At 37.5% G+C, this 23,190-nt stretch overlaps 2 protein-coding genes across 3 annotated transcripts; one reads left to right on the top strand and one right to left on the bottom strand.

Moving 5' to 3' along the window:
- LOC125263328 (calcium homeostasis endoplasmic reticulum protein) lies at window positions 1-17,577 on the top strand. 2 transcript variants are annotated; one of them, XM_048182320.1, is made up of 19 exons: window positions 2-248; window positions 3,053-3,226; window positions 3,514-3,549; window positions 4,300-4,463; window positions 8,065-8,202; window positions 8,286-8,437; window positions 9,269-9,380; window positions 9,536-9,625; window positions 10,733-10,946; window positions 11,508-11,671; window positions 11,818-12,256; window positions 12,401-12,642; window positions 12,726-12,859; window positions 12,953-13,039; window positions 13,938-14,084; window positions 14,179-14,295; window positions 14,439-14,533; window positions 14,612-14,797; window positions 17,325-17,577. In XM_048182320.1, the coding sequence occupies exons 1-19, from the start codon at window positions 224-226 to the stop codon at window positions 17,360-17,362; spliced, it is 2,754 nt and encodes a 917-aa protein (XP_048038277.1). In that variant the 5' UTR covers window positions 2-223; the 3' UTR covers window positions 17,363-17,577. The 2 variants fall into 2 exon arrangements, with proteins under 2 accessions (XP_048038278.1, XP_048038277.1); XM_048182321.1 differs by lacking the exon at window positions 3,514-3,549 and having other exon boundaries at window positions 1-248.
- Window positions 17,578-17,649: 72 nt separating this feature from the next.
- On the bottom strand, window positions 17,650-22,866 carry lg2h19orf44 (linkage group 2 C19orf44 homolog). Its single transcript, XM_048182327.1, has 8 exons — window positions 22,565-22,866; window positions 21,052-21,609; window positions 20,730-20,964; window positions 20,222-20,298; window positions 19,747-20,149; window positions 18,269-18,358; window positions 17,946-18,109; window positions 17,650-17,851 (listed from the first exon to the last, which is right to left on the bottom strand). Exons 1-8 carry the CDS (start codon window positions 22,670-22,672, stop codon window positions 17,813-17,815), a joined length of 1,674 nt encoding a protein of 557 aa, XP_048038284.1. The 5' UTR covers window positions 22,673-22,866; the 3' UTR covers window positions 17,650-17,812.
- Window positions 22,867-23,190: the final 324 nt, after the last annotated feature.

Raw genomic sequence — 23,190 nt, 5'->3', positions numbered from 1 at the left:
AGGCGACGCTGTGACGTCACGGCTCTCCTGAACGTCGCCAGCGCGCACGCGCATGTCTCGCGCCGGAGGAAGTCGTCAGGATTCTGTTTCCCGTCGCTTCAACACAACAAACCCAATGCCGATGGTCGCACCTGTTTAAAAACGAGTTATTTTGTTTCGCGCCTCAGGGTCATGTGTTATAAATGAATTCCTGGTCTTATTCCTGGTCGTAATCTTGAGAAAGATGGATATTTCCACGCCGCCAGAAGGTAACAGTGCGTTCGCGCGCGTGATTGAGTGAACTGCAGCGCGAGCGCGAATTAACTGACATTATTATCAAAACTACACTCATAAACACACTTTTAACACATAAAATCAACATGTACCTGCTGCTTAGTTTATATTGACTGACTTGTGTGGGTAGGCTCGCAAATGAAGTAGCTAAATCGCTTGGCGTTTTCTGATTGACTAGTTTTGTATGAAGCTTTTACAGTAAGTTGCTGACCAAGTCAAAATGGCATGTTTACTATAGTAAAACTGTAGACACTCCTTTACTGTAGTAAAACTGTAGACTCGTTTACTGTAGTAAAACTGTAGACGCTCATTTACTGTAGACGCTCGTTTACTGTAGTAAAACTGTAGACTCTTGTTTACTGTAGTAAAACTGTAGACGCTCGTTTACTGTAGTAAAACTGTAGACACTCATTTACTGTAGACGCTCGTTTACTGTAGTAAAACTGTAGACGCTCGTTTAGTGTAGTAAAACTGTAGACACTCGTTTATTGTAGCAAAACTAGACGCTTGTTTACTGTGGTAAAACTGTAGACTCGTTTACTGTAGTAAAACTGTAGACGCTCGTTTACTGTAGTAAAACTGTAGACTCGTTTACTGTAGTAAAACTGTAGACGCTCGTTTACTGTAGATGCTCGTTTACTGTAGTAAAACTGTAGATGCTCGTTTACTGTAGCAAAACTGTAGACGCTCGTTTACTGTGGTAAAACTGTAGACTCGTTTACTGTAGTAAAACTGTAGACTCGTTTACTGTAGTAAAACTGTAGACGCTCATTTACTGTAGACGCTCGTTTACTGTAGTAAAACTGTAGACGCTTGTTTATTGTAGCAAAACTGTAGACTCGTTTACTGTAGTAAAACTGTAGACGCTCATTTACTGTAGACGCTCGTTTACTGTAGTAAAACTGTAGACGCTCGTTTACTGTAGTAAAACTGTAGACTCGTTTACTGTAGTAAAACTGTAGACGCTCATTTAATGTAGATGCTCGTTTACTGTAGCAAAACTGTAAATGCTCGTTTGTTGTAGCAAAACTGTAGACGCTCGTTTACTGTGGTAAAACTGTAGACTCGTTTACTGTAGTAAAACTGTAGACGCTCGTTTACTGTAGACGCTCGTTTACTGTAGTAAAACTGTAGACTCGTTTACTGTAGTAAAACTGTAGACGCTCGTTTACTGTAGTAAAACTGTAGACGCTCATTTACTGTAGACGCTCGTTTACTGTAGTAAAACTGTAGACGCTCGTTTACTGTAGTAAAACTGTAGACTCGTTTACTGTAGTAAAACTGTAGACGCTCATTTAATGTAGATGCTCGTTTACTGTAGCAAAACTGTAAATGCTCGTTTGTTGTAGCAAAACTGTAGACGCTCGTTTACTGTGGTAAAACTGTAGACTCGTTTACTGTAGTAAAACTGTAGACGCTCGTTTACTGTAGTAAAACTGTAGACGCACGTTTACTGTAGCAAAACTGTAGATGCTCGTTCACTGTAGCCAAACTGTAGACGCTCGTTTACTGTAGTAAAACTGTAGACGCTCGTTTACTGTAGCAAAACTGTAGACGCTCGTTTACTGTTGTAAAACTGTAGACGCTCGTTTACTGTAGTAAAACTGTAGACACTCGTTTACTGTAGTAAAACTGTAGACGCTCGTTTACTGTAGTAAAACTGTAGACGCTCGTTTACTGTAGTAAAACTGTAGATGCTCGTTCACTGTAGGAAAACTGTAGACGCTTGTTTACTGTAGTAAAACTGTAGACACTCCTTTACTGTAGTAAAACTGTAGACGCTCGTTTACTGTAGTAAAACTGTAGATGCTCGTTCACTGTAGGAAAACTGTAGACGCTTGTTTACTGTAGTAAAACTGTAGACACTCAAAAGATATGATAGGAAATGAGAGGTTCATTGTTTGAAAGAGATCACAAATTTTGATATTTAAAAATAAATTAAAATAATTATTTAAATAATCCTTCATATTAATTAAAAATAATATTAGATAAAATATTTTATTTAAAAAATATTATTTTGTATATTTAATTTCTTTTCATTTAACCAGGCAAGTCATTAAGAACAAGTTCTTATTTTCAATAACAGCCTGGCAGGAGAGTAAAGGTTTCCTGAAACACATACAACTATACATTACAATATAAGAAAAAATAAAATAAAAAAATCAGTTAAAACATTTACAAGTTGTAATAAAAGCACTCGTTAATAATTTTTTAAATGCACAAACTGAAACATATGTCTCTAATTTCAATACCAAATAAGAATACAAAATAATTTCAATACAAATACAAAAGCGGAACGACCATGAGTAGTTTTCTTTCTAGGGATAGTTAGAGATATAATTAGATGATCTAGCTGCATATGTATTAGTTTGAAGTTGCAGTAATTTTTGAAGATAATTTGGTAGTAACCCTAGCAAAGCTTTATAAATGAAGATATGCCAGTGTATTTACCGTCTTGTATGCAATGATGTCCAGTTTAAAGAAGAATATAATTCACAAAGATGCGTTCTATAAGGTGCATTAGTAATCAGTCTAATTGCTGCATGATACAACACATCTAATTGTTCCAGAACACCTTTACGTGCATTTCTATATCAAACACGGGTAAAACAGTGGTTTCAACAAGGTATTTCTTGGCTGATGTAGTAAATACAGATCTACAGACGAGTTATATGATAAGCGAAAGTCAAAGAACTATCGAGCCGAATTCAGAGATATTTATATGAAGGTACCACAGGTATATTGTGTTTTATCGCTTCTCTCTGATTTTCCCCCTCAGATCAAGAGCTACGAAATGTTATTGACAAACTGGCCCAGTTTGTCGCCCGAAATGGACCCGAGTTTGAGAAGATGACCATGGAGAAGCAGAAGGACAACCCCAAGTTCTCGTTTCTGTTCGGAGGGGAATATTTCGGCTACTACAAATACAAACTGGCCATCGAACAGCAGCAGCGTACGTGAATGCACCGCTGCAGAGAATGAGTCACTAACCAGTGTCATTTATATAGTCTACTATTATATTTTTTATTCATATTTTAAAATAGCTTTTGTTTTTATGTTTTCAGTTGTCATTTTAGTTTCAAGTAATGTTTATGTTTCAATGAACAAGTGTTTTAAATAGTTAAATAAGCCTGCTACTAACACAGGGCATTTGTGATGGAAATGAACAGCTAGATTTGCCTGTTGTATTGTGTTTATATATATATATTCGTCTTTAAGGTGTGCTTCTCTCCTTTATAGATTCTGGCAGTCATGATGATGAATATAAAATGGAAGGTATTTATTAGACCGATGATCAGAAATGTTTCATTTTGCCTGGTGTTCATGGAGTTCTTCTGCATCATCAGTGCTTGAAATGTTTTGTATATTTCATTTGTTAAATTATGTTATGGCTTACGTATTCTCAAGCTGTATAATGAGATGAAACAGCTGCAAAACACTTGTGGTGGTGTTTGCCAAGCATTGCTGTTACTGTTTCTCATATCTAGGGATTTGAACCAAGTGTTAAAGTTAAGCACATAACTTTCCTGCACTGTTTTTGCTACATACATGACATATAAAATTGTGCAGCTTGCTTTTACTTTTGTTTAATATTCTGGATAAATCTTAATTCAAACTTCGCTTTTAAGAAAGCCGCAAGCAGTTTTTCTCTTTGGGTTCTTGGTTTCTTTTCCCCCCTCATTTTCTTAAAGTCGATCTAGTATGTCATATCCTCATGCTTTCCTTGGCTTAAAATGTTTTCGTCTTCCGTTTGTTCGAGTTTTTCATGCGACTCTCTCCAGACATGGAAAAATCAGAGGGCGACAAACCAGCATGAGTGATTTTCTGCATGCTTCTCTGATCTGAATGGCTTTGTGCTGGGAACGCCCATTCAAAAGAGAGTCACGCTTCTTTTAGTCGCACTTCCCAGTGTTTCCGTTGGCCCGCATCCATCAGATTTGGACGTAGTGGCCGACGAGAGGTTTGTCATGGCGTACAGTAGGAGTCATGTTTTTTTGCGTCTGCGTGTTCTTGTGATTTTTGCAGTGCTCTGTAAGCCTCCGGGTAAAGAGGTCGCTGATGTTCCCTCGGCGTTGACGATGCTCGCACCTCCGCCGATCCCGCCCACGACGCCGTCAGTGGAGGAGCTCATCCAGCAGAGCCAGTGGAACCTACAGCAGCAGGAGCAACACCTGCTCAGCCTCAGACAGGTACGTGCTAGAACACACACACACACACACACACACACACACACACACACACACACACACACACACACACACACACACACACACACACAGATTATGTACCATTCAAAATTTGGGGTTGTGAGAATGGATGATATTTTTGAAAGAAGTCTCTTCTGCTCACCAATGAGGCATTTGTTAGATAAAAATACAGTGAAATTGTGAAATATTATTGTAATTTAAAATAGCTGTTTTCTATTTAAATATATATTCTAAAATGTAATTTATTTCTGTGATCAAAGCTGAATTTTCAGCATCATTACTCCAGTCTTCAGTGTCACATGATCCTTCAGAAATCATTCTAATATGATGATTTGAATTTTTGTTAGACTTTTTTGACTCTGAAGCATATTTTATTAGACTCTCCTGTTTTAAATGAGGTTAAATAAAGATTAAAAAAATAAAAATTGGCTGTTTATTAGTATTAATTATAAAGCATATATTAATGATTTATTCTGCATGACTATATTCTACATCCCTTACCTTACTAACTTTTAATAAACAGTAATTAGGAGTTTATTGAGGCAAAAGTCATAATTAATACTTCATTTGATAGTGAGAATTGGACCCTAATATAAAGTGTGACCCAGAATTTTTTATAAAATATCAAATTGAAAGATTTTATGTAACTGTTATTGTTGTTTTATTGTTTTGTTTGTTTGTAGAGATAATATTGAATTATTATATACAATGAATTGAAATATTGTTATTATGATTAAAGTTTTATTACTCTTTAGTTTGCTATGCATATTGCCTTTTCTGATATGGCTTTAAATGAATACATAAATAAATATGGTATTTGTTGCTCAAGAAGCATTATCATCAATGATGGAAACAGCTGTGCTGCTTCATATTTCTGCGAAAATCGTGATGCATATTTTTCAGGAATGTTTAATAAATAGAAAGTTTAAAGAACAGCATTTATTTGAAATACAAATATGTTGTAATTAGGGTTGCAAAGGGGCGGAAAGTTTCCGGTAAATTTCCGGAAACTTTCCACGGGAACTTAACCTGGGGAATTTTGGAAATATTCCAATTTGGAAACTTGACAGGAATTTATGGGAATTAATTGGAAATTTTGGGAAATTTATACAGATTTATAATATTTATATAAAATGTATCATATAAAAACAAATATAAACATTTTGTTTGGTCATAACCAGTGGCGGCTGGCCAATAGAGGGCGCTAGGGCGCCGCCCTCCCTGAACCACACACGCAAAATTATAATCATATAAATTATTTAAATGTATATTTGTATGATGTAATATATTAGAAAATCATCTGTGGAAAATATTTTTTTTTCACAATCACCATATGTCCTCTCTGTGTGCACCACTCAATTTCAGCTGAGGGGCAATCGAGAAATCGCCCAAAGGAGGTGGGTCTTTGTAGAATTTAGTCAAATGCCTATTCAATATATAAATATATTCAAGATGTGACATAAAATTTAGCCAATCAGCGTCCTCAATTCTTATCCGCAATGGGCGATTTTTTTGTCGCCCCCATACTGCTCAAATGAGGGCTTGGCCAGTAGTGGCGCGATTTTTAATTAATGTTATGTGACAATGGCGGACTCATGACTTTCACAGACATATTCTCCATCTATAAAAGTTAGAAAGTCGAGAAAATATTTCCATTTTGCAGTCAGGCGTGGACGAGCCTTCAGCAAGCACAAACTTCCGTGAACGAGCGCCGCCGCGCGCCGAACAGACGGAGTTCAATCTGAGTAAAATACATTTTGCTCAAAATATTTGTTGACGAACATAATTATGTAGAATTTCGAACCTACAACTAAGTGTATTTGTACGATAGCAGTAACTGTGTAAAGTGACTATTGTAGGGTAATCAAAATAATAATAATTATTAGTCTGTTCTTTTGTTTTTATTTATTTTCATTTTTAGTTTATTGTATTTAATTTCTGCTTCAAAAAACATTTTGTTTTTAGATTGTAAAGGTACAATTTTAGAATGTAGCCTAGGCCTAATGTGATTTGACCCCTTTTTTTGCACTAATTTATAGCATATACTACACAATTACATTCATGTTTGTTTTTATAGCCTTCAATATGAACATTGTTTCTAGGACAATATTGGGCAGGATCTTAAATAAAATTGTTTTTTTTAATTAAATACAGATTTATTTATTTATTTAGATCTCAGCCCTATGGCATGCTTTAAATACTGAATTTTCCATGTTTTAGATAGATACATTATTATATCACTTGTTAAATGGTTATTTAACAATTAGCCTATTCATTCCTGCATTTCTAAATTGTTTTTTTTTTTTTTTTTTTGTGCCCCCCAAATATTTTTTGCACCAGCCGCCACTGGTCATAACGTGAAATAACAGTTATTTATTTTTTGCATTTAATTAATTTTAATTTAGTAAATATGTAAATATATTTTTATTGCAGCAATTGTTATGTGTTATTTATTTCAGTGTCACATGATCCTTCAGAAATCAGTCTAATTTAGCTGATTTGATACTTATTTGTTATTATCATTGTTGGAAACAGTTGTGTTGGCATGTTAGAATGATATCTGAAGGATCATGTGACACTGAAGGATGGAGAAATGATGCTAAAAATTCAGCTTTGATCACAGAAATAAATTATATTTTTATGTATATCAATTATTATACCATTATTTTAAATTGTAGTTATGTTTCACAGTATTACAATTTTTTTCTGTATTTTTGATCAAATGTGCATGTTATGGACTGGGGGAAGCACAGTACATGCAGGGGGTGTGGCCTCAATAGCCCTGCCGTGTGAGGAATGTGAATGGTAAAAAATTAAACTAAAATTGCATTAAATATGGTGCAAGATGTTTTTTTCAACTACATTTAAGTACCCTGTTATAGGCTAACCTGCAATTTTGCAAATTCCCTGTTTATTCCCATTAATTCCCATATATTCCCGTTAATTCCCATATATTCCCGTTAATTCTCATTTATTCCCGTTAATTCCCATGGAAAGTTTCCAGCTTTGAAAATTCCCGGAATTTTGCAACCCTAGTTGTAATATTATAAATGATTGTAATGTCACCTTTGATCAAGTTAATGCATTCTTGCTCATTAAAAGTATTATTTAAAAAAAAAAAAAAAAAAATACCCAGCCCAAACTGTTGAATTATAATATGTTATGTTAACTCAGGGTATATTTACACATCAACAATGTACAAAAGTTTTTCCTTTGCGTTTTTGTGTGTACAGACGACATTGTAGAAATGATCCTCATTCACACGGATTCGTGAAAACGACTGAAAACACTATTCTGCTGCCAGGCCAGTAGATGGCAATGTCACTTTGTAATGAAACACTGCGCTCCTAATAACTCACGCGTGACGCATATGACGTCATTGTTTTCACAAATTCACGTTTTTGTAGTTTACACAGAGAAGATAACGGTATCAAAAACTTGCGCTTTGAAACCCGTTTTCAAAAGTTTTCATTTTCAGGGCCCCAAACAACCATTGTTGTGTAAAGAACAGCCAAAACGCCTAAAAAGTTTTCTGTTTTTAGTTGAAAGCGGTGTGTTGTAACTGGTGTGTTTGGGCTTTCAGGAGCAGGTGACGGCCGCCATCTCTCTGGCGATGGAGCAGCAGACGCAGAAGCTGCTGGTGGAGACGCAGCTGGACATGAACGAGTTGGACAACCTCCTTCAGCCCATCATAGACACCTGCACCAAAGACGCCATCTCGGTACGAGCCCCGAAATCTCACGCCTCGCTCACCGCTGATATGTCTGTCAGTTAAGTTACTTTTGGGTTATTTCTCTGTCTCAGGCTGGAAAGAACTGGATGTTTGGCAACGCCAAGACCCCGCAGCACTGCGAACTGATGGCTTCACATCTCCGAAACCGCATCACCGCAGACGGGGCGCACTTCGAGCTCCGCCTGCATCTCATCTATCTCACCAACGACGTCCTGCATCACTGGTGAGACGCACAACTGTGCTACGTCACGATATAATGCATTTGAATAGTATCAATAGCTGTTTCCATCCAAAGTTGCGAATTTAACTTGTGTGCAAAATTGGAATATCGTATAAAACATTTGCAAATAAAGCAGCGTTTCTATCCGGCGTGTTCAAGAGAACAAAATAGTCACTTCCTGGTAAATTAGAGCAAAATGTCTGTAATAAAAATGGAAGTTGCTGCAGTCTGTTTTTCTTAGCGTTTTTTTTCCCAAAAATCCCAGAAATGAAACATTTCAATTGGAAACATTTAAACTATTAATACACTATCGTTTGAGTTAGTTTTATATTTTCCTTTTAACTTTTAGTTTTTGTGTATTTTTGTTTTTGTTTGTTAGTTTTTTATTTAGTTATATTAATTTATTTAAATTTTAGTTTTAAGTAATTTTAGTACTTCACAATAAAAAATTGAGACGTTGCCTTAGAAATAAATAATTATAAAATAAATGTATAATAAAAAAATTTATTTTTATTTTATTTCAGTTAACGTTTACTTTATTTCGATTTAAATACATTTTAATAGTTTTAGCTTTAGGTAACGATAAAGAAAGTCAGGGGTCATTTTGATTATAAAAGCGTAATTATGATGAGTTTGCGTAATTTTAATTTAATTTGATGCTTTATTTTTACTTAATCTTTATTTTGTGAAGTTCTTTTTTACAAACTAAAAAGTTTAAAAGAAAATAGTGTTATTATATTCAGTTTTGACAATTGGGAAAGCATAAAAATGGAGCGAATGTTGTCTTTACACTCGCTGTGTTTTTATTGTGAAACTCTTGATTTCTCCACACAGTCAGAGGAAAAATCAGAAGGATCTATTGGCGGCTCTACAGAAGGTCGTGGTCCCCATTTACTGCACTAGCTTCCTGGCTGTGGAGGAAGACAAGCAGCAGAAAATCACACGGGTACGGTCGCCACAACATCAGACCCATGTGTTTGTTCACAGTTTTCAGCAGAAAGTCATGCCATGAATGTCAGTTTTGCTGTGCGCATTGACTTTAGGTAGATGTGATTGTGTAAAGATGGTGTCAGTTTGACGAAAAGCTGCTTTTGTTTTTAGCTACTGCAGCTCTGGGAGAAGAACGGATACTTTGACGACATCACTATTCAGCAGCTTCAGAGTCCTGCTCTGGGCCTCGGACAGTATCAGGTACACTGACATACTGTTAAAACTTTCTGTGTCATATTGAAGAAGATTTCATTTTCCATTTTCATCTTTATTTTAGTTGCATTTTTAGTAATTTTATTGTTTTGGTATTTTTTTTTTTTTTATCTATATGGTTTTACTTGTTATTTTTCTTGTCCAATTTTTTTTTGTTAGTTTTCTGTTCAATTAAAATGATTATAATTTTAATTAGTTTTAGTTTAATTGTTTTTTGTCATTTTTAAGTTTTTTTTTTAGTCTATAGTTTTTATTGATATTTTGAATGTTGTTGTTTTTTATTTTCTGTTTTAATTTTAATTAGTTTTAGTATTTTTGTTGTAAATTTTAAGTTTTTTTTAAACGTCTAATTTTTATTGATATCTGGATCAGTTATTTTTCTGTTCTATATTCATTATTTTAGTTTGTGTTTTTGTCATTTTTAATCGTTTTTTTAACGTCTAATTTCTACTGATATTTTAAGTTATTTTAATAATTTCTATTTTCATTATAATTTTTTTTAGTTTTAGTGTTTTTTGGGGTCATTTTTTAAAATAGTTTTTAGAATATGTCTAGTTTTTATTGATATTTTGAATCAGTCGTTATTTTTATTTTCTATTTTCATTTTAGTTATAGTAATTTTTGTCCATTTTGAATCAGTTGTTATTTTATTATAATTTTAGTTACAGTGTTTTGTCATGTTTAATAGTTTTTATAAATATCCATATATTTTTGTGTTGATAGTTTGAATCAGTTGTTATTGTTTTTTGTTTTCTTTTTAATTTTAGTTAGCTTTAGTAATTTTGTTGTGTGCTTTTGTCGTTTTTAATAGTTTTTGTTTTTTGAGATGTCTTAATTTAAATTAATAAAGTTTTATTTCAGTTTTGGTTTTTTAGTACATCAAGTAAATGAAAATGAGAAATGTTTCTTTGGCAATTAAAATAATGTTTAAGTTTTTTATATTTTATTTCAGTTAAAGTTTAATTTCAAGTTATAAAAATGTTTTTTTATGGTTTCAGTTTTAGCTATAATAACCCTGGTTCAGCTCATCCTGTCAAACATAGATGACGTGTTCAGGATGTGTTTCTCATCCCGTCTCTGTTGCGTCTCCTCCAGGCGTCTCTCATCACGGAGTATGCGCAGGTGGTGCAGCCCATCCAGGTGGCCTTCCAGCAGCAGATCCAGGCGCTGAAGACCCAGCACGAGGAGTTTGTGACCAATCTGAAGCAGCAGCAGACGGCAGCAGTAGCAGCAGCAGCGGCTGCTGTCGGTCAGCTGACGCCTGTCGACGCCGAAGTGAAGAGTCAAGCGCCCATGAGCTCTCAGCCTGGTAAACGGATATTTGACGTCATCATGTTTTTACAGTATTTTGATCAAGACTTCTGATTTTGATTGAAGACTTCTTTCAAAAACATAAAGAAAAAAAATTTATGAAGCTTTTAACCAGTACTTTATTTGCCCGTGTCATTTCACATCATTTCACAGATTTGCTCTGATGATTTTATGGGAGGTCATTTGAAAACTTCAGACATCATTCCTGACTTGTTGTATTCTAAGCCGTTTGTGATGTCATACTTTGAGTGCTTGTTTTTGACATTCCGAAAATGATGCGTCATTCCTGGCCTCTGACATCATTCTGACTTTGAATGGCACGATGTTGACTTGTCATGTTCTACACAAAGCCGTTCTTGTCGTGTCGCCATTTTTTTATGATGTCATCGTTCACTTGCTATGACATCATACTTGACATAATTCTTGTCTTTTTGCCCTGATATCATTCTTGACTCACTGTGATGAATTATGATGTCATTTTTGACTTGATGTGATGTCGTTCATGCTGTTATGTGCTTTTGATTAACTGTGATGTCATTCTTTTCCGTGATGTCATCAGGAGAACTGAAGCCTCCATTGGCCGGTCCTCCACCTGCTGATTACGAAGGCGCTCAGAACCGACCCTCAGACTCGAACCCCTCAGCGTCACCTGACATTCCTTCCTCTAAACCCGGCTGGTTCGAGTCGCAGCACAACATGCCGTCGTGGAACCCGCAACAGCCTGTGAGTGACAAAAACTCTTTAAAATAAGAGATCTTTAATCTATATAGCAAAATCTCCAACAATAGACACTATATATTGTCACCACAATATATATCATCATTCCTTCCAACTATGAGCATTAATATATGCAATGTCTCCACCTCCAGCCGCCATTTGACCCCACTCAAGTCCCGCCCCCCTGCCCGCCCTGGAACAGCCACGAGGGCATGTGGAACGAGCAGCGGGATCCCAACTGGAGCGGCCCTCGGGACGGCGGCCCCGGAGGCCCCTGGAGCGGCCAGAACGAGCCCCCGCCCTCCTGGAGCGGCCAGTTCGACCAGCCGCCGTGGAGCAACCAGCCGGACCAGCCGCCGCCGTGGGGTCAAAGGGAGCCTCCGTTCCGCATGCAGCGTCCGCCACATTTCCGCGGGCCGTTCCCTCCCCACCAGCAGCCACCGCCGTTCAACCAGCCACCACCGCCGCCTCACAATTTTGGGCGCTTCCCGCCCCGCTTCATGCAGGATGAGTTTCCTCCCCGGCATCACTTTGAAAGGCCGCCGTATCCACCCCACCATTTCGACTATCCGCAGGGAGACTTCCCAGGAGGTGAGATTCAACTTTTCTATTCAGAAAACTACTAGAAAAAATAGGAATTTTAAATTTTTTGATTCCAAGGAGGTTTTTAAGTAGGCCTCAACTTTTCAGGTGATTCTTTGCCTTATGTTACACATTATGTTTTTCTCATATCAGAGATCGGCCCGCCTCCCCATCACCACCCGAACCAGAGGATTCCCCCTCCAGGGATGTCTGATCCTCCTCCGTGGGGCGGAAACCAGCATCCTGAATTCGGACCACCTCCTCACGGCTTTAACGGCCAGGCGCCACACATGCGACGGCAGAACCCGGCTCACGTCAGTCAGGACGACCCCAGCCTGGTCCCCAACGTGCCCTACTTCGACCTGCCGGCGGGACTCATGGCGCCGCTTGTTAAGGTTACTTCACGTTCGATGCCAGATAGGAAAGTTGAATTTAGTTAGTTCTTTTCCTAAACATGATTCTTTCTCTTTAATAATAGCTTGAAGATCACGACTATAAGCCTCTGGACCCCAAAGACATCCGTCTGCCTCCGCCGATGCCCCCTAGTGACCGTCTGCTGGCCGCAGTGGAGGCATTTTACAGCCCGCCATCTCACGACAGGCCCAGAAACAGGTGATGCAAACACAACTGCTTTATTTATTTTTTTTTTGGTCGTTTTCATTTATTACTTCAATTAAATTGACATGAAATCTATCATTTTTACAGTGAGGGTTGGGAACAGAACGGCCTGTATGAGTTCTTCCGGGCCAAAATGAGAGCGAGGCGGAAAAAGGAACAAGACAAACGCAACAGGTGGGACATCAATGAACTGATTCAATCTATTCTGTGCACATACCAGTATTATCGTTGACAAAAACTAAAACTATTAATTGAATTAAAACTGAAATAAAATATTAATAGATATAAATCTTAAACTTTTGCCTCGGCAACTAACTAAAAATTTTATTTGTTGAAGTACTAAAATTCCTAAGACTGAAACTGAAAAAAAAAGTATTAAAAAAAAATTACAAGAACACACAATAGTGTTAATAAAACTAAAAATGAAAGCTGAAAAAAAAATGAATTAAAAATACTACAATAGAAAACCACATTACTAAAAAAACAAAAACTAAAAACGCATCAAAATTAGTAAATAAAAATAAATAAAAATGAATAAAAACTAAATATAAATTTAAAAACCAAAGAAAAAAAATTGCAATTAAATTAGTAAAATTAAAAATTAAAAATTAAAATGAAAGCTGAAAATATAAAAATAAAACCTGATTCAAAATGTCTATAAATGCCATAATAGTATAAAAAATTACTAAAACTGAAATAAAAATAAACTAAATATTTTAAAAAACCTTGGAAAAATTACAAAAAAATATATATTAAGAATATATAAGAAAAACTAATATTAAATTAAAATGAAAACCTAAAATTTAAAAATAAAACTTAAATCAAAACATTTATACTATAATAAAAGTTACTGAAAATTATATAAAAATAAACTTTGGTATAAATATAATAAAACCTAATAAAATGACAAAACAACAATAATAGTAAAACTAATATTAAATTAAAATGGAAACTGAAAATGTAAAAATAAAACCAAATTCAAAATATAATTGTATATAAATACTAAAATATCACTGTAATGCTCGTGTGACCTAAACAATTTTTAAAATTTTATTTATTTATTTTGTGGCAGCACCCGAGGAAGTCCCTCCCGCAGTCGGTCGCGCAGTCGAGGACGATCCACCTCGCGCTCCAGCTCCAGGTCTTCCAAATCCTCTCGCTCCAGATCCCGATCCAGATCCCGCTCCCGTTCTCGCTCCTACTCCAGATCTCGCTCCGGGTATTGTGAAAATATCTGCTTTGACATTTAAACCATTTTTTCCCCCACAGTAACAGAAAGTTGTTGAAACTGTTTTTACAACTTTCTCCTGTAGGAGCAGGAGTCGTTCCAGATCCAGGTCCAGAAGCCGCTCCCGCTCCAGATCTCGCTCCAGGTCACGATCTCCAGACAAGCGTCGCCCGCCCGCAAAATCCCGCAGTCCGACACCACCGTAAGTGGATCTATTTTTGTTACCCAAATCCAGTTCGCATTTGATCTTGGACTTCATTTCAATCATTATTGTCTGCAATTATGTTTTATGTTTTTCAAAATGCATTTAGCATGCCGTTGACATGAAATACTGTTTTTCCGCAGCTCCACGTCTGGGTTGGGTTCAGCTCCTGCCGCGATACCCGTCGACCTCAGGCTGGGTGAAGAAAACAAGGGTCATCAGATGCTCATGAAGATGGGTAAGTGATCCAGAAGGCTGCATATGAACCGATCCCTTCGCTGATCCAGGGCTAAATATTGTCCCGTTCGTCCTGCAGGCTGGAGCGGATCAGGAGGTCTTGGTGCTAAAGAACAGGGCATTCAAGATCCCATCAAAGGAGGAGACATCCGGGACAAGTGGGACCAGTATAAAGGAGTGGGAGTCCCGCTGGACGACCCATACGTGAACTACAGGAGAAACAAAAGCTACAATTTTGTCGCAAGGATGAAAGCACGTGAAAAAGGTATTTGTGTTTTTAGGTGAAGATAGAGGGTTTGAAAGGGGTCCTATTGTGCTTTTTTACAGCTTCATCTTTCTTCAGTGTCTAATGTTGCTGTTTGAGCATGAAAAAGTCCCTCCAGCAGGAGTTATTCTCTATATCAGTGTCAGTGTTTCTGAACTCCCTAAAACGCCTCCATTGTAGTCTTGAGTTTTCTTCCAGGAACGACCACAATATTTCTCATTTAAATAATTAAAGGGTCAGTTCACCCAAAAATGAGAATAATGTAATTTATTACTCACCCTCACGTCGTTCCACACCCGTAAGACCTTTGTTCATCTTCAGAACACAAATTAAGATATTTTTGATGAAATCCGATGGCTCCGTGAGGCCTGCATAGGGAGCAATGACATTTCCTCTCTCAAGATCCATTAATGTACTAAAAACATATTTAAATCAGTTCATGTGAGTACAGTGGTTCAATATTAATATTATTAAGCAACGAGAATATTTTTGGTGCGCCAAAAAAACAAAATAACGACTTATATAGTGATGGTCGATTTCAAAACACTGCTTCAGGAAGATTTGGAAGGCCTCACTAAGCCATCGGATTTCAACTAAAATATCTTAATTTGTGTTCCGAAGATTAACGAAGGTCTAACGGGTGTGGAATGGCATGAGGGTGAGTAATTAATGACAGAAATTTTTATTTTTGGGTGAACTAACCCTTTAATACGCAGAATAAGGGGCGGGGCCTGGTTGAGGTAGTTAGTAATGGGTTGAAACTTGCAGTTATGGTAAAGGTTCATGGGTTCAGCTGACTAATCAGAGCACAGAGCTGCAACAATTACAAATATGGGAAAAATAATGTTTTGAACATTCAAGCATGTAAAGCTTTTCTAGTAAAGAAAAAAAGGTCATAATAGGACCCCTATTACATTAGCAAATGCCTATTTGCCAAGACAAGCATTATTATTATTGATGCTAATACTTAGGCTGCGTGTCCACCAAAGTGTTTCTTCCAAGGCTAGCGTATTTTTCCAATTGTTTTCAATGGCAGCGCTGCATTTTTTTTAAATGTCAGGAGCATAACGAGGCGCTGAGCGTCTATTTTACCTGTCGCCTCGAGTTGAAGAATGTTCAACTTTGGGTAAAACGCAGCGCTCATCACTGTCACTTTGTGTCCAGCCATCCAATCACGGTGGAGGGACAGGACAAATGCAACACTGACCAACCGCCACATTCTGCTTGTATGACGTAAACAGATGACAACAAGCATAACAACGGAACAAAATAATTTAAAAAACAACATTTATTTATAAAGCACATTTAAACACAATGTAGATTGTTCCAAAGTACAAAACAGATCTACACAATAATAATTGACAGGTTTCCAAACGCTAAAGAATAAAAATACGATTTAAGAGAAGATTTAAAAATGTCCAACGAAGGAGCAGACCTCACATGATAGGTGAGACCATACCAAAGCTTGGGCCCAGCCACAGAAAAGGCCCTTTGATTTATAGCAACACCGAGGCACAGTTAAGAGCAAGTGAATAGAAGATGGAAAAAAACTTCCTCTAATAACAGCACTAATTTGTTTATCAAAAAATAGTGAAGAGTCAAAGATCACTCCAAGGTTTTTGATTTGTTTGTGTACATTTGTGGAAAGAGACTGGGCTTCCAGAGCAGGAGAGGAGTTTGCAGGACAACCTAGAATTAAAACCTCTGTTTTATTCCTCATTTAGCTGCAAAAAAATTGTTTGCCATCCACCTCTTGATATCATTTACACATTTTAATAGCACATCAGATGACCCAGTGGTGTCGAGCCTTACTGGAAGGTAAAACTGGGAATCGTCTGCATAACAGTGATATGAGATGTTGTATTTCTGAAAAATGAGGGCCAAGGGAAGCATATAAAGGGAAAACAATAAAGGTACCAAAATTGATCTCTGGGGCACACCACACAAAACGAGGAAAAATTCTCTAAATTTACAGAAAAAGTCCTATTCTCGAGGTAAGAAGCAAACCATTGCAATACAGTGCCTTTGACACCTACCATGCATTCTAGTCGTTCACGAAGAATGCTACGGTCAATGGTATCAAATGCCGCACTCAGGTCCAACAAAACCAGCACAAAGCAAGAGCCTGAATCCAGTGCAAGCAAGATATCATTTGTGACCCTCAGCAGAGCTGACTCAGTGCTATGTAATGATCTAAAACCAGATTGGAACATGTCCAAAATATTAAAAGAATCCAAATAAGACTGAAGCTGTGAAAACAACACTACTTTCTCCAAAAGCTTCGAGATGAAAGGCAGTTTAGAGATAGGTCGATAGTTACTGCACATTTCCGGATCAAGCTGAGGTTTTTTCAACAGAGGTTGCACAATTGCATGCTTAAAACTAGCTGGAACAACACCCTGTGGTGGACACACGGCCTCAGGGTTAGGGGTTTTATTAAACCATTAACCCTAAGTACTTTGCACACTTGTATGTTTTATAATTATGACCAAATATGAATGTGTTTGTGTCTTTTTTTCATCCTCAGTAAGCAGAGACCCACAGGAGCCCTCCAGCACTGAGTGATCACCGTCACACATGGTGTTTTTTACTGTAGATGTCATAAATCTGTTTTTCACATTTGTTTGGACGTTTTATCTCGCCCTCAGTTCATTTTTGTAGTAAAATGTATTGAAAGCATCATATTGTAACTCACAGAAATGTCAGCATCATCGCAACCCTTTCGTTTGATTAATCTGAGACTGTGTACAAGCAAAATAAAGACATTTTAAGAAAAGGCACGGTGTGTATGTAAACATTTAATTCATGCATGAATCTTCATGCCTTGATTAATGTGAAGCACAATGAACAGATACTAAAAATGGCTGTTTTATTTAGGCACATGTTATTGCATTATCAATGATTGAAACGTTTTGGCTGTTTACAATATATGGACGATGCATCCAAAACATTGATCTGTTCATTTAAATGCAATGATAGTCCTGCATTTCCTGTAGAACTTCCTCTAGAGCGTCTTCAATTACTTAGTTTGGGCGGCCTTTGAGCACGGATGAACTACAGAGAAAAATATAGTCCTGTTAGCAACATTAAAGATACTATAATAGAAAAGTGTCATGAATATACTAAATGTACTAAAATGTGATCTTACCTCTTTAGTGTCCTGTAATGTGGTGTATTTGTAGTCAGGCCCCAGGGACTCCAGCACTGATCTGTAATGGCGTCTGGTGGAGTCGACGAACGATCTTGTGAGGGCCAACTGCTGCCGCAACATGTCGTTGAGTGCAAAAATGGCAGGACTATATGCTGTCAAACCTGTTAGCATGGGAGATAATGAGCCATTTCAACTCCTCTGTATGAGGAAAAAGACATACTGAGTACCTGAAATGTTCTCATTCTTTATAATAACCACTTGAGATGTTCATGTGTTTTAGGTTCATGTTTATAAGTGTGTAGTTCACATCATATACTCACTCTCTATGGCTTCAGCGCTGACTGTGTGACTGGCTATTGGAGTGGGGTCCATGTACGTCATGCCCAGTGACGGACCAGCGGCAGCCCTGCCTGCAAAATGGACCAACAAACAGGTGGATCTCACAAAAACACTTTATTCAATTATGAATTTGGAAGGAAAATGTGCTTAAAATTTCATGAAAATAGTGCCACAATGGAAAACTATTGTTATTTTGTTGATATCTTTGAAATAAAATATGACCTAGACATGTTCTTGACAGGTTTTGTGCATTTCGCCCATGTGAATTTCTCTCAAAACAAGAACAAAAGTGGTCTGAGGATATAACCCTGAGGGACACCCGAAACAAATCAATGACTTAGACTTGTTCTTGACAAGTTTTGTGAGATTCATCTAAATAAATGTCTCTCACAACAAAACAAAAGTGGTCCTCAACTATAACCCTGAGGGATACCCCATAAAAATAAGGGCCTTTCACACTAAGTGCAATTAAAAATTACTTCACTTGTCAAATAAAATTGTCCTGATAATTTACTCACCCCCATGTCATCCAAGATGTTCATGTCTTTCTTTCGTCAGTCGAAAAGAAATGAAGGTTTTTGATGAAAACATTCCAGGATTATTCTCCTTATAGTGGACTTCAATGGCCTCCAGAGGGTTGAAGGTCAAAATTACAGTTTCAGTGCAGCTTCAAAGAGCTTTAAACGATACCAGACGAGGAATAAGAGTCTTATCTAGAGAAACGATCTGTCATTTTCGGAAAAAAATTATATGCTTTATATAAACAAATGATCACCTTCCGAGTGCTTCCGCCAAAACCGCATTTCCATATTCTTCGAAGTTTATGCTGTATGTCCTACGCCTTCCCTATTCAACTTACGAAACGAATGCAGCGCCAGTTACATTTTTTCCGTAAGTTGAATAGGGAAGGTGTGTGACACACAGTGCAAGCTTTTTAAAGAATGCGGAAAGCGGAAGCACTTACAAAGGCGATCATCTGTTTATATTAAGCATATACAGTTGATTGTTTCTCTAGATAAGACCCTTATTCCTTGTCTGGTGTCGTTTAAAGCTCTTTGAAGCTGCACTGAAACTGTAATTTTGACCTTCAACTGTCTGGAGTCCATTGAAGTCCACTATAAGGAGAAAAATCCTGGAATGTTTTCATCAAAAACCTTAATTTCTTTTCGACTGAAGAAAGAAAGACATGAACATCTCGGATGACATGGGGGTGAGTAAATTATCAGGAAATTTTTATTTGACTAATCCTTTAAGTGACGTGGATCACAGGTGAAACGTGAAGCCAAATAAATATATAATTACGATGATATATGTTCTGTATATATGAGAAGTTTTCCTGTGATTCACCCACATACATTTCTCTAAAAACAAAAACAAATGTGGCCATCAACTATAACACTGAGGAACGGCCCAAAGAAGCGATGTGGCAGTGCTCAAGTAACAGATTATAAAAACCTACCAGAAGACCATGTGTAGGCAAATCCATCCATCTGTGTCTGTACTGCAACCTCCTTTACGTGACGGTCAGGACTGGGGCCGTGGGTGACTGTCGCATTGGACGAGCTAGACCTCGAAGAAGGGTCTGAGTGGCGACTGACTGACAGTGATGATCGTGATAAAGTACGGTCATCATCATCGTCGTCGTCAACCTGGGATCTGTATGAGCTGTACTGGGCCTCGCTGGCCAAGGAGGCATCTTTGGCTTCATCTGTGAGACGTTCTGAAATCTCACTGGCACTCTGTGGCGTCTCAGATGGGATCTCGCTCTCAAAATCACTCTCGTAGGCTGCCGAGTCTTCTTCCTTTGAGATGTCGTTGGATGACCTTTTGTTTCTGTCTTCCTTTCTGGCAAGTGTTTCTTTCTGTGATATAAAAATTAATTTATTTTATTTGTAAACAATTGAAAAAAAATGCATGTTAGACATTCAACAAACCTTTTCTTGCGATATTTCAGCTGCTGCAAAAGGTATAGGAGCAAGATCATCCAGTGTCATTACGTTGAGTTTGAAATCTGGGTAAAAAGAAATTCAAAATTAATTTATGGAATACAAATCTATTTAAAGGGATAGTTCACCCAAAAATGAAAATTTGATGTTTATCTGCTTACCCCCAGAGCATCCAAGATGTAGGTGACTTTGTTTCTTCAGTAGAACACAAATTATGATTTTAATCGTTTCGTGTCTTAGGACATCAATGTGTCGTCACGAGCCGCAGGGTTTCATTTGGATTTGTCTGTGCATGTTTTTTTTTTACTCTTATAGATTGTGTTCCCATTGACACGCATTATACGACTGACAGACTGCAACGGTTGGAGTTAAAAATCATCATTTGTGTTCTACTGAAGAAACAAAGCAAAGCAGATAAACATCAAATTTCCATTTTTGGGTGAACCATGCCTTTAAGAATAGTTGAGAACGGATGTTAAATCGACAGGTGTTTTACCATCCGATACTGCACTCATCTCGCTCAGAGTGTCATCAGAGTCAGGTGCTGCAGCAACAGGAAAGAGATCATCCAAAGACCGGATCTCACTGTGATCCGTTTCAGAGGACACAGAGCGTTCAATGAACCGGACCATGCGTGACTCAGACCTGCTGGAGGAAGGAGAAAGGCTTCTATGGTGTCTTTCAGGGGCTGCCGAAGGTACGGTGGACTTTTCACTGCTCTTCTTGTATATCTGGAGAAAGAGATAAGCAGAAAGGAAGTAGAACATATTTGAAACAACATGAGGGTGAGTAAACTAACCCTTTAACTTGATCAATACCTTTTTAACTGGTTGAGGACTCTTCTTCCTCACTGCATTTTGCAAGGAACTCTCTGACAAGCTAAAAGAATCTCCTAGAAGTCTTCGCATGTCCTGTTCATCGCTTTCTAAACTGACTCTCCTTCCTTTATTTTCATTCAGACCAGAAACCTTCTCCTCTTGAGGTGCGGACACCACCTTCTTTAGAAAGCGACTCCCTGTCATGCTCAAATCGCTGCTGGACTGGACAGATAAACGTGTCTCCTGTGGTTCAGCGAGGTGTGCATCTTTGCTTTTCTGGTTTCTAATGCGGTTCTCAATGAGCGCTAGTCTGCTTAAAGCTGTGCTTTGTGAACTGCGTTGAGGTATGAACTCGTCCATTCCTGCAGGAGTTTTACTTGGAGCGGACGACAGTCTGTCTCCTGTGGCATCTTTAGAGGTCTTCTTCAGAAATCGACTACCGCCACCTATAACGAAACTCTTCGCAAGGTCCTGGTTTTCATTCTGTGATGGTGGGATGTCACTCAGGTCCTGGAAATGGGTCTGTCTGGCCAGTGATGTAAATTTGACAGAGTTTTCCTGGATAAACAAGAACATTTCATGCTAAACGCAACAGTATTGATACACTAACACAACAGAAATATTGTCAAAAATGGAGTCAAAAATACGACCAGCAGGCAGTTTATGATTCATTGTGCTCTGATGCTTCATGAAGCAGTGTTTTGAAATCGGCCATCACTAAATAAGTTTTTTTTTTTTTTTTTTTTTGGCGCACCAAAAATATTCTTGTCGCTTTATAATATTAATATTGAACCACTGTACTCACATGAACCGCTTTAAATATGTTTTTAGTACCTTTATGGATCTTGAGAGAGGAAATATCATTGCTGGCTATGCAGGCCTCACTGAGCCATCGGATTTCATCAAAAATGTCTTAATTTGTGTTCTGAAGATTAACGAAGGTCTTACGGGTGTGGAACGGCATGAGGGTGAGTAATTAATGACAGAATTTTCATTTTTGGGTGAACTAAGCCTTTAAGGTTCAATTCCACGTATACCAGTAATAATGTTTCTTTTTCAAATCTATCATTATTATACACCATTATTGCCCTGACCTTTATTATTGACAACATATTACTGCGTTATTGGCAAAACTTTAGAAAGGCATCATTATGGTAAAACAATTTATTTGTATATTGGTTAACGTTATAATACTGCACGGCCTCGGTGACGTCAGCTGGAAAGGAAAGTTGTTTCAGGGGCGTAGAAAGTTATTATTCTTTGAGAAAGATTACAAAGAAAACTTTCCCCCCCTTGAAATAACGTGATGAATCGGGTTATAATAATAATTAAATAATAATAATAATAATAATTATAGGAATTATTAAATAATAATAATTCCTGACATTTATATAGCGCTTTTCTGGGCACTCAAAGCGCTTTACATATAAAAACAACGCCAGAAACGTGCATTAAGAACGTAAAATAAAGCTCGTTTCATGTCTGTAGAGCAGCTGTGTACATAAACACTAACCACATCTCTTTTGTCCTTTGATATCCCCATGTTTGAGATTCTCTGTCCAGAGAGATGAGCTTTAGCCCGGTCCAGAGCTGAACTCCTCGCTCCTCCACGACTCCCCATCTTGAATAGTTAATAAACATCACCTAAAATGCTACCATAAAGCCTCGTCTCCCTTAAAACCAAGCAACCGGCGCTCTCGTATAAATTCTCTAAAGTATGCAGTACGCAGAAAGGTAGCTTACTAACATGTTTACAACAACATGTTTCCCCGATGAAAAGAGAGCGCGACGCTCGAGCTTGTTTACCATGACAACGTCGCGAGCGTATTGACGTCACCGGAAACAGTTTAGGATCTTTTGGTTCGATTGTTTTACCATTAGAAAATTATTTTGCCTCGATGTAATAACGAACCATCTGCTGACCTCCTGTAATGCCTGTTGAGGTGTGAGGAAACTCATCCTTAGTCAGTCCATTTGTAAAAGGAAAACATATCGTATTATTATTTGTATTTATTTATTTCGGTATCGATTCCTCACTGTTATTTTCGATTTTTTTTTTTTTTTTTTTTTTTTTTTAAATACCAACACCGTGTCTAACATTGTCGTGTCTTACCGTGCGACACAGCAATAAACTCTACA

The sequence above is a fragment of the Megalobrama amblycephala genome, linkage group LG2, assembly GCF_018812025.1.
Source record: "Megalobrama amblycephala isolate DHTTF-2021 linkage group LG2, ASM1881202v1, whole genome shotgun sequence".
NCBI classification, from domain to species: Eukaryota; Metazoa; Chordata; class Actinopteri; order Cypriniformes; family Xenocyprididae; genus Megalobrama; species Megalobrama amblycephala.
This window is presented reverse-complemented; position numbering and strand designations above follow the sequence as displayed.